General features: G+C 44.0%; 1 protein-coding gene across 1 annotated transcript in view; it reads right to left on the reverse strand.

Moving 5' to 3' along the window:
- Positions 1-12,569, reverse strand: part of heatr4 (HEAT repeat containing 4) — a 70,769-nt gene that overhangs the window by 40,980 nt on the left and 17,220 nt on the right. Inside the window, exons 4-5 of the mRNA XM_060828643.1 lie at positions 6,444-6,605; positions 686-880 (exon numbers count right to left, since the gene is read on the reverse strand). Of these exons, the coding sequence (XP_060684626.1) occupies positions 686-880; positions 6,444-6,605 (357 nt within the window). The remainder of the gene's footprint in view (positions 1-685; positions 881-6,443; positions 6,606-12,569) is intronic.

Here is a 12,569-nt window from a genome sequence, read left to right on the forward strand (position 1 = left end):
AAGGCATCTGGATGGGTAAATGAATAGGAAGAGTTTAGAGGGGTATGGGCCAAGGGCTAGCAAATGGGACGACATTAATGTAGGAAAACTTCTCAGCAAGTACGAGGTGGACCAAAAGGTCTATTTCCATGCTATACATCTCTATGTCTCTGACTGGGTGTAGGTTCAATGGTTCCTGACTCTGTTGGAGGGTTGATTCAATGGGTGCTGACGCTCATTGTTGTCATGGATAGCTTGGGGGCTAGTTCACTTCAAGTTTTAATTAAATATTTGTAACAAATGAGCTTTCTCTTAAGAATAAAAGCTCCATGGGAAGAGTATTCCAATCCTGACTATAAGTGACCACAAAGTTACTTAACAAGACCTATAAACCGATCTGATCCACTTATGCCATTTCAGGAAAGGGCGTGACCTGTGCAGAACTTTAAAACCCACCTTGTTTAGGCCAAGTCCTGCCCTCACACAGAGGACACCCTCTAGCATACTGCATGACACTTCCAATAATTTAAACAAAATAAACCGGAAACAGATCGCGCAAAACCGGGCAAGTAAATATTAAATTCTTGTCACTCTGCAATAATCAGCACCCCAGGGAATATTTGACATTCAAGAGCCTACAGCAGCTATTGGAATGAGGAAAATCACAGACATAATTTGCTAATTCTTTCCTGAGCAGAAAACTTACAGATGTGCCAAGATTTGATCCATCCCGTGACCATGTTGCGCATCACTTGCAGGTCCTCTTGCATTTTAAAGGATTTCTTCACTCTTTTTTCCACCAGTTCATAGTCTGGTAGTCTCAGTCCTTGCTCCATAGTGTAATCAGCAAGGGTAGGAAGGCCTGTCCACCGCCTTAGGCCTTTCGACACCCTCTTGGAACCTGTATGGACAAAGAGGCAATCAGTTCCTCCACTGGCAGAAACAGAGTGAGTATCAGTGATTCTATTTTCCATTCTTGGAAGTGGCACAATTGAAAGTCCTCCCTGATTTCTGAATGCCCGCTATTTTTCATCCTCATCCTTTAAACATCTTGAGCAACACTATTCTGACTTGAGAAGCAGCTGTCATTATCTCTCCCATTACTTATGCCACCTCAAGCTGTTTGGCTGCCTGTTGGTGCCAAATATTTCTCATCTTTGGCTGGTCAAGAGCATCAATATCATTAGGGCTGTCAGAGTGCCACTCATAAAAAGGACATATAACATTAACCTTTACAAACCATTGGTTGGGCTTCAGTTGGAATATTGCATTCATTTCTGGGTTTGGAAAAGACGTCAAGCTTTGGGATAAGTTAAACAGAGATTTACTACAGCAGTACCAGGGATGAAATAGATCAGTTTTGTGGAGAGACTACAGAAGCTGGATTTACTCTCCCAAGAGTAACACAAGGTAAGGGGGAAACCCTTTTAGCAGTGTTCAAAATTATAAGGGCTTTCGATACAGTGAAGGATGAGAAGCTAGGTTAATTGGCAGGGGAGTCAGTAACCAGAGGACATTGGTTTAAGATAACTGGCAAAAGAACCAAGGGAGAGGAAAAATATTTTTTAAACAGCGAGTTATGATGATCTGCATTGCTCTGTCTGAAAGAATGCTAAAAGCTGAAAGCTGTAGTTTCAAGAAGGCATTGAACAAAATGTATGGCTTTGGGTTATGACCAAAGGAATAAGACTAATTTCACAGCTCTTTCAACTGTGATTCAATGATGATGTGACATCATCCGAGAAGGAACATTTCAAGGCCACCACACACTCGAATTCAAAAAGGCCTATGCAGGTTTTAATTTTACTCATCACATGAGGAGTGTTCTTTCTTGGCTTATGATTCTACCTCAGTGAAAACAAAGGAAGGGCAAAATGCCATCCGTCTAAGGTAATAGGTGTTAACTCACTTAAAACTTATTGACTTCAATGCAGTTAAAATCAGGCCTCATATATATTCCCCAATTTATTAAATAATTAGAAGAGTTTTACTGTAAGGGAAAGTCACAATGAAAGGTTATGCTTCAGTAAAACCATATCAGGAGTACTGTGTACTGTAGTATTTCCTTACTTGAAGGATTCAAATGTATTGAAGGCAGAGAAGGTCTACTACACTAATACTTGAAACCAAGCTGTTGCCTTATGAGGAAAGGTTGGATAGCCTGTATTTGCTTGTGTTTCAAAGAGTAAAAGATTACTTCATTGTAACACAAGTTCCTGAGAGGTCTTGACAGGATGGATGTTGAGAGGATGTTTCCTCTCTTGAGCGAATCTAGAACCAGGGGTCACTGTTTAAAAATAAATGATTGCCTATTTAAGAGACGAAGTGAAAATAATTCTCTCAGAGGGATGACTGTCTTTGGAACTCTCTTCCTTAAAAGGTAGTGGATGTAGAATCTTGAAATATTTTTAAGACAGTGGTAGAATTTCCAGGAATTTCTGGGAGCGGAGAAACTACGCCATGCTCTTTGCAGTCTGCAACACATTATCGAGGAGGATGACCACCTCACCAAGACCTTCCCTACGCCTTCACTTCTCACCTTTAAATGACTGCCAAACCTTAAACAGACTATTGTTCGCAGCAAATGTCCCAGCCTTCAGGACATGGACCACAACACCGTACAATCCTGTCACGGCAATCACTGCAAGACGTGGATACTACCCACTATGTATGCGACAGGTAATCACATGACTCAGCCAACATTGTCTACCTCATACACTACAGGCAAGGATGCCTCAAGGCATAGTACATTGCCGAGACCAAACAGATGCTATGACAATGGATGAATGGACACCGTGCAACAATCGCCAGACAGGGATGTTTCCTCCCAGTCAGTGGACACTTCAACGGTGAGGGACATTTGCCTCTGATCTCCAGGTGACTATCCTCCTAGGCGGACTTCGGGATACGCAACAACGCAGAGTGACCGAAAAGAGGCTGATAGCAGAGTTTGGAACCCAAGTGGATGACTTCAACTGGGACCTTGGTTCACGTCACATTACAGGTGACACCACTACACTATACACTCTCTCATACACACAAACTCTTACATACACACACGCTCATGCAGACCCTCTCTCATACACACACATACACTCTCACAGGCTTATACTCCATCACACTCACTCACACACACACTTTACCAAGCTTGCACACACTCACTCTTGTGTGCACTCATACTTGTTTGCGCGCGCGCGCACACGCACACACACACACACACACACACACACACAAGTCTACGGGTGAATTTGCATTTGCAGAAGTTCATTTGCAAATACATTCTATTTTACTCAAAAAGTGCACAACCTGCAGGCTGTCAATTCATGTAATATTTTATAAATTCCTACTTGGAAAATAAAACCAGTCTGATTTAAGTTTGGGATATAGGTAGACTTAACCTCACACCTTTAATACATTGTCGGAGCTGAGATGTCTCCTTTTTTATATACAAAACCTTAAGTTATCTCAACAATGTGACTTAAAATTTCTGGGGGTTACATATTAATGAAACTTGTAACCCATTCTAAAAAATGAAAGACTTAACAGCAATCTAGGTTTATTCAATATATCATTTCAGTTGCTTGACACTGTAATCTTTTGCTATAAATTTTGTGTCTTATGATCCCGTTCCACATCTACCTGATAAAGGAGCAATGCTTCAAAAGCTAGTGCTTCAAAATTATCCTGTTGGACTATAACCTGGTGGTGTGATTTCTAACGTTTTCCTATAGCAGGAAGACCAGAACTGAATATAGTATCCTAAAAGTGGCTCACCAATGTCCTGTACAGCCACAACATGACATCCCAACTCCAAGACTCAATGTCACTGACCAATGAAGGCAAGTGTGCCAAATGCCTTCTTCACCACCCTGTGACTCCACTTCAAGGAACTATGCACCTCCACCCATGGTCTCTTTGTTCAGCAACATTCCCAAACACTAGTATTAACTGTACAAATTCTACCCTGATTTGCCTTACAAAAGTGTAACACTTGGGAGTTTAATTGAGATAAATGTCATCTTCAACTCCTTGGTCCATTGGCCCATCTAATCAATGTTGTACTCCGAGATGACCTTCTTCACTGTCCACTACACCATCAATTTTGGTGTCATCTGCAAAGTTACTAACCATTCCTCCTCTTCACATCCAAGTCATTTATAAATGACAAAAAGCAGTAGACGCAGCCTTCCCTGGACTGCCTCCAATACTAGCATATCTTTCATTAGATAAGCAGTCCAAAACTGCTCACCTGTGGTCTATACCTTGTATAAATTTAGCAAAAGACTCCCTATTTTTATGCTCAATTCCCTTTGAAATAAAGGCCACAATTTGACTTGTGTTCATATTACCACCAAACGTGATGATGCCAGTATTTTGTGATTTATGTCTGAGGCCTCCCAAATTCCTCTATCCTGGAACTTTCTGCGGTCTTTCTCCATTTAAACAATATTCAACTCCTCTATGCTTCACACAAAAATGCATAACCTCATATTTTCCCATATTATATTTTATCTGCCAAGATAGCCCACTACAACTGAACCACAGTTTTCTTGCTAAATTTGGAAAGAGCAAAATCATTATCTTGCTCTCTTGCGTCAAACCTCACACCTTTCCCATCCACTCCATTCCCCTGGGCCAATCTCATGCTGAGTCAGATTGTTCACTATTCAAGCTGAACTTCTGATCTCACATCCCTTCTTTCATTATTTACACCCTCTGCTCTACAACTCCCTCTGAGTTCTGGCCTTTTGTGCATCTCTCACTCCCTTCATTAGTGTCAGCGTCGCTTCAGTGTAGGCCTCACACTCCTGGAATTCTCTTCCTATTCCCCTCTATTTTTCCATTTCTATCTCTTTGTTTATACCCTCCTTTAAATTCCCCTCGATACAAGCCTTTGCTCACTGTATCTAATGTTTTCTCCTATACTTCAGCGCTCACTTTATGATTACACCTCTGTGATACACATTGTTAAACTTTTCTACATAAAGCTGCGTCTGGCACATCGAGAACTTTTATCCATTAAAAAAAGATGAAACAACATGCAACTCGTATTTATATAATGCTGAACTGCTGTGTATAGCTTTATTCTACCCATTTAAAGACCTTGGAGAAGGGACAAAGAAAGGCAAAGTGGATGATCTCAGGCCTCAAAGACCTCAGATCTTGGGGATGGATATCCTGGAGCGGTGAGTTCTGATAGGATCTGATTCAAGTATTTAAAACTATAAATGTCACTGATAATGTCGAAACTAATATAGCTTTTGAGATAATCAGTTCTGGTAGAATATACTTAATTTGAAGAAGGAATCCTTGAAAGAGGATTTAAGAAGCCTACTTGAAAGAAGCTGTGAACTTTTAAAGGATTCTTGGGAGCTGATCAACTTTGATGAGTCACCAAGGTATTTTTGAGAGGGGGCTCATAGGAGGTCTATTCAATGCAGGTGGGAGTCAGCCCTGAAAAATACATGTAAGGGAGCTAGGTGTATTTTATCAACCCATAGGTATGGCACTACGTGGAGCTTGTAACAGGCACAAAGACAAGATTTTCAGTCTTCCAAATGTTGAGCAGGTAACTTCTACCATAAGATTTATATAAATGATTTGGATGTGAGCCTAAGAGGTATAGTGAATAAGTTTGCAGATGATACCAAAATTGGAGGTGTAATGGACAGCAAAGAAGGTTACCTCAGATTACAATAGGATCTTGATCAGATGTAACAATGGGCTGAGAAGTGGCAGATGGAGTTTAACTTAGAAAAATGTATTTTGGGAAAGCAAATCTTAGGACTGATACACTTAATGGTAAGGTCCTCGGGAGTGTTGCTGAATAAAGAGCTTGGCTGTACAGGACATTGGTTAGGCCACTGTTGAAATTCGGCGTGCAATTCTGGTCTCCTTCCTATCGGAAAGATGTGTGAAACTGGAAAGGGTTCAGAAAAGATTTACAAGGATGTTGCCAGGGTTGGAGGGATTTGAGCTATAGGGAGAGGTTGAACAGGCTGTGGCTGTTTTCCCCGGAGCATTGGAGGCTGAGGGGGTGACCTTATAGAGGTTTATAAAATCATGAGGGGCATAGGTAGGATAAATAGACAAAGTCTTTTCCCTGAGCTGGGGGAGTCCAGAATTAGAGGGCATAGGTTTGGTGTAAGAGGGGAACGATAAAAATAGACCTAAGGGGCAACCGTTACATGCAGAGGGTGATACGTATGGACTGAGCTGCTAGAGGAAGTAGTGGAGACTAGTACAATTGCAATATTTAAAAGGCATCTGAATGGGTATATGAATAGGAAGAACTTGGATGGATATGGGCCAGGTGCTGGCAAGTGGGACCAGATTAGGTTGGGATATCTGGTCAGCATGGACGAGTTGGACCAAAGGGTCTGTTTCCATGCTGTACATCTCTATGACTCTAGGAAGTGACAAACACCCCAGATTACTAACATGGCTTTTAATGGTGCTCAGACCTGGAGGTACTTGCTGTTTGTCTTTGTCCCCTTTGTCCTCCAACCACTCTTCTGGGGGCTTGGGGAAGCGCTCTTGGAGGTGTTTCTGATATTCGGAAAGGTTGTCCATGATGATCCTCTCCTTGTATTTCTCGCCACGGTGGTAAACCACACTGGATGACCCTGTAAATTAAAAACTCGGTGACACAAACCAACTCGTACATAATGCCCAAACATCCCAACATTAACACCTAAACAAGAATAGCCATGAAGAATTTGTTGACTCTTCCAACAGATCAAAGACAATAACCTAAGCATATTGAGTTATGTCCTGTTCCTGTTTACACTGCCCCATGCAATGTCCTTACCTCAGACTTTTAACTTATTCCAAAGCCTCATGTCATTCTGGGTTACTTTTAGTATGTGAACACTTATCCACTTCAGTGATTTATTCATACCGTGAGTGAGGAGTTACTGTTTAGTGGCGTATTGCATGAAGGGTGGTCAATTCAGAATAGTCACAAAATAGATGAGGCGTTGTCTGTGCATAGATATGATCACAGAACAAGTGAGGGGACCTGCTTATTGAAGTAATTAAAGAATTTATGAGGATTCACCCATTCGTTCTCATTGCTGTACTAATGACATCCTTTATTAACAGAATGGCTGTGCCACCTTTTCCTCAATTCCTCTCTTTTCAAAATGTCAAATCCCCTTCAATATTAAGGTACCAGTCCTTTCTGCTTCTGGATGCTTACATTTGTGCTTTCTGGTCCTTCTTCCCACACTGGTTATCCTTACACAAATTATTAACTTGTTCTATTATTTGATTGCCTCCCTTTGATTTACCACATCGCTCATGTAATCTCTTCACCTTCACTCTTTAGATTAAAGCCTTTGTGACCATCCTGGTAATGAGACTTCCTATCCCAACACTATTCAGGTGAAGATAATCTCAATAGTACCTCACCCACTTTTCCAATACTGATGTCAGTAGCTAATAAGCTGAAACCCATATCTCCCACATTAATTTATGAGTCAGACATTCTTCTCTCTGATTTTATTTACACTACATCACTTTTCTTCTCTACCCCAGAGCAGATATTCCAAACTCAGGCAGACAACATAACTGATTCCTGATGAAGGGCTCCAGCCCAAAACATCAATTTTCCTGCTCCTCGGATGCTTCCTGAACTGCTGTGCTTTTCTAGCAACACACTCTCAATACAGGCAACGTAACTTTTTGGACTTGAATTTTCAACTGCAAAAAATGGTGTTAATCTTTCCAACTACATACTCATTTGCTAACCCACTTAAATGGCTTCCTATACCACTATGCCATCGTACATTTGCTCATCCACCTTGCAACCCTCGCTCACATTCACACAAGCTGCAAGAAGCTCAAACCTGTTGCACAATTACAAAGCTGCACCTCCACCGCTTCTATCTTCTCTATCTCCTTTTCTGCCTCACTTACAGTCACACTTCCCTGTCCCTGACCCTAGAGCAAATCAGATGATTATACCTTAAGGGATGTGACTACCTTTTTAAATAAAATGTCTTTGTAATTTTTCTGGTCCTTTATGCATCATAGCATTTACAACTCGTTCTCCAGCTTAATGACAGAGCCAAAGTTCCTCGCACTTCAGATGTGGCTGTCTTGGATCACACTGATATCAATCAGCGCCCACAAACTGCAGCAGCAATACATCACCTGTCCAATAGTTATTGTACATTAATACATTTTTCTCACTTTACAATCAAAAATCCTAGTACAACTGTCATGATGTCACAAATCCAAAGTGCTTATGGATATACTGAACTTAAGCAAGTTGTTTTTATATAGAAGAGGAATGTACAGCCAAAGGTTGGTTTGGATGTAAGTTCGCAGTTGAAAATGTGTTGCTGGTTAAAGCACAGCAGGTCAGGCAGCATCCAAGGAACAGGAAATTCAACGTTTCGGGCATAAGCCCTTCATCAGGAATGAGGAGAGGGTGCCAGGCAGGCTAAGATAAAAGGTAGGGAGGAGGGACTTGGGGGAGGGGCGATGGAGATGTGATAGGTGGAAGAAGGTCAAGGTGAGGGTGATAGGCCGGAGTGGGGTGGGGGCGGAGGGGTTAGGAAGACGATTGCAGGTTAGGAGGGCGGTGCTGAGTTGAGGGAACCGACTGAGACAAGGTGGAGGGAGGGGAAATGAGGAAACTGGAGAAATCTGAGTTCATTCCTTGTGGTTGGAGGGTTCCCAGGCGGAAGATGAGGCACTCTTCCTCCAACCGTCGTGTTGTTATGTTTTGCCGGTGGAGGAGTCCAAGGACCTGCATGTCCTCGGTGGAGTGGGAGGGAGAGTTAAAGTGTTGAGCCACGGGCCGGTTGGGTTGGTTGGTCCGGGCGTCCCTGAGGTGTTCTCTGAAGCGTTCCGCAAGTAGGCGGCCTGTCTCCCCAATGTAGAGGAGGCCACATCGGGTGCAGCGGATGCAATAGATGATGTGTGTGGAGGTACAGGTGAACTTGTGGCGGATATGGAAGGATCCCTTGGGGCCTTGGAGGGAAGTGAGGGAGGAGGTGTGGGCGCAAGTTTTACATTTCCTGCGGTTGCAGGGGAAGGTGCCGGGAGTGGAGGTTGGGTTGGTGGGGGGTGTGGACCTGACAAGGGAGTCACGAAGTGAGTGGTCTTTGCGGAACGCTGATAGGGGAGGGGAGGGAAATATATCCCTGGTGGTGGGGTCCGTTTGGAGGTGGCGGAAATGACGGTGGATGATACGTTGTATACGGAGGTTGGTGGGGTGGTAGGTGAGAACCAGTGGGATTCTGTCTTGGTGGCGGTTGGAGGAGCGGGGCTCAAGGGCGGAGGAGCGGGAAGTGGAGGAGATGCGGTGGAGGGCATCGTCGATCACGTTTGGGGGGAATCTGCGGTCCTTGAAAAAGGAGGCCATCTGGGCTGTGCGGTGTTGGAACTGGTCCTCCTGGAAGCAGATGCGGCGGAGACGAAGGAATTGGGAATATGGGATGGAGTTTTTACAGGGGGCAGGGTGGGAGGAGGTGTAGTCCAGATAGCTGTGGGAGTCAGTCGGTTTGTTGAGTCGGTTGCCTGAGATAGAAATGGAAAGGTCTAGGAAGGGGAGGGAGGAGTCTGAGACAGTCCAGGTGAATTTGAGGTCAGGATGGAAGGTGTTAGTAAAGTTGATGAACTGTTCAACCTCCTCGTGGGAGCACGAGGCAGCGCCGATACAGTCATCGATGTAGCGGAGGAAAAGGTGGGGGGTGGTGCCAGTGTAGTTGCAGAAGATGGACTGTTGCACATATCCTACGAAGAGACAGGCATAGCTGGAGCCCATGCGGGTGCCCATGGCAACTCCTTTAGTTTGGAGGAAGTGGGAGGATTGAAAAGAGAAGTTATTCAGGGTGAGGACCAGTTCAGTCAGTCGAAGGAGGGTGTCAGTGGAAGGGTACTGGTTGGTGCGGTGGGAAAGGAAGAAGCGGAGGGCTTTGAGTCCTTCGTGATGGGGGATGGAGGTGTACAGGGACTGGATGTCCATCGTGAAAATAAGGCGTTGGGGATCGGGGAAGCGAAAATCCTGGAGGAGGTGGAGGGCGTGGGTGGTGTCCCGAACGTAGGTGGGGAGTTCTTGGACTAAAGGGAACAGAACCGTGTCCAGGTATGCGGAGATGAGTTCGGTCAGTGACTGTCTGGCAGAGTCTTTTGTGGATCTGTGGAAAGTCACACCTGTTCAGAGTGAGGGAAACTCCAAACAGAATAAAATGAAACTAAAGAGATAATGAGAGGCTGACTACCCACACCACCTCCTCTCAGCAAGTGGCCACCTCCTGCAGACATATTTGTGTTTAACCTTTCAAGGACACACAAAAGGGTTAAAAAGAACAGCAATCCACAACCTTTCAAGGATACACAAAAGGGTTAAAAAAAACAGCAATCCACAACTGTGTCTTATACACTAGTCTTTTTAATACAGTCATCAAGTCCTACAGCACAGCCCAAACTGGTCCATGCCTACCAAAATATCCATCAATGCTAACCCCGTTTCCCTGCACTTGGCCCATATCCTTCTAAACATTCCCCATCCACATATTTGTCCAAATTCCTTTTAAATGTTGTTAAAGTATCTGCCTCAACTACTTTCATTGGCAGCTCATTCCATAAGTATACCATCCTCTGCATAAAGAAGTTGCCCCCTTTATTTTCGCCCCCTAACCTTAAACTGACGCCCTCTCGCCCTCGATTTCTCAACCCAGGGAAAAAGACTGACTGCACTCACCCTATCCATGCCTCTCATGGAGGAGAGGGTGAGGACTGCAAATGCTGGAGGTCAGAGTCAAGAGTGTGGTGCTGGAAAAGCACAGCAGGTCAGGCAGCATCCGAGGAGCAGAATAATCAATATTTTGGGCATAAGCCTTTCATCAGGAAATTCCCGATGAAAGGCTTATGCCCAAAATGTTGATTCTCCTAATCCTCGGATGCTGCCTGATCTGCTGTGCTTTTCCAGCACCACACTCTCGACCCATGCCTCTCATGATCTTGTACATTGCTATATAAGATCCCCGCCCAGTCTCCTATGCTCTAAAGAAAAACGTCTTAGCTTGTCCAACCTCTCCCTATAACTCAGACCATTGAGTCCTGGCAACATCCTTGTAAATTCCTACTGCACTCTTTCCAGTTTAATAACATCCTTCCTTTAGCAAGATTGAACACAATACTTCAAATGCAGCCTCACCAAAGTCCTGTAAAACTGAACATAACTTTCCAACTTCTATACTCAGAGCCCTGACTGATGAAGGCCAGTGTGCCAAAAGCCTTCCTCACTGCCTTGTCTACCTGTGACTCCATTTTTGAAGAACTATACATCTGAACTTCAAAGTCCCTCTGTTCAAATAGTTTGCTGTGAAGATCATAGTTTGAGCACAGCTGTCAAACATGCCTGCACTGCAGATCAAATACAAAAAGACTTCCGTTCTGAGGGCTTTTCCTTCCCCTCATGTGCTGTTACCATTTCTCTCACTGCTGCACCTCCCTCCCCTCGTGCTTTGTGGTCTCTTATTGCTGCTGCAATGATGCTCCAACATCCTGCTCTGCTCTTCAGAGTTGTGACAAAATGAGCTATAAAAGTGATGTGGGGTTGAGGGTGGGGTGAGTAGGGTTCTCTGCATCTCTACTGTAATGTCATTCCCCTGGAAAAATACTGGTTAACTGGTGCTATAACTGCTAAAACTGGCTTCCCAATGCCATCTAGACAAACAGGTTCAAATCACAGTCCTCACTTTCCACCTCACCAGCCTCCATACACAAATGATCATAAGCCACTACTTCCACCTTCTCCAGTAATATGCCACAACCAGACACATATTCCCCTCCTCTCCCTTGTCAGCATTCTGCATAGAGTATTCAATCTGAGACACCCTGGTCCATTTCCTCCTCCACTCCCAACATCTCCTCACATCCTCACGGCACCTTTCTATGCAATCACAGAAGGTACAGCACTCACCTTTTTACTTCCTTCCTCCTCACTATCCATGGCCCCAGACACACCTCCCAGGTGAAGCAGCAACTCAATCTAGCCTACTGTATTTGCTGCTCACAATGTGGTTTCCTGTACAATAGGGAGACGAAATGTAGACTGGGCAGCCACTTTGCGAAACACCTATGTTCTGTCTGCTCCCAGCTGCCTGTTACTTCAACACACCACCATGTTCCCTGGCCAACATTTCCATTTCGGGCCTGCTGCAGTGCTTCATTGAGACTCAGAGGAAGCTGGAAGTACATCATCTCATTTTCTTCTTGGGGATCCTGCAGCCTTCAAGACTCAACATTGAATTCAATCATTTTAGAATGTGAACACTTTATCCACCCCTACACTCCTGGCCCTGTCATGACACAGGCTATTTTCAGCATATACTTATAATCCCCACTATCAGCTTTTTTGTCTACCTGATCATCCATTTGTTTGTCTGACTTTCTCCTTTAACTTCCCCTCTGCCTCTGCCTTTACTGTATAGATCACTTTTGCCTCGTTATCTAGTTCTGAAGGAGGATCACTTACTGGAGCTGAAACGTGAACTCTGCCTTCTCTCCACAGTTGCTCACAGTTTCTTCAGCAATTTTGGTTTTTGTTTCATTAACAGATATGCTACAGT

This window comes from Hemiscyllium ocellatum, chromosome 8 (genome assembly GCF_020745735.1).
Source record: "Hemiscyllium ocellatum isolate sHemOce1 chromosome 8, sHemOce1.pat.X.cur, whole genome shotgun sequence".
NCBI lineage: Eukaryota > Metazoa > Chordata > Chondrichthyes > Orectolobiformes > Hemiscylliidae > Hemiscyllium > Hemiscyllium ocellatum.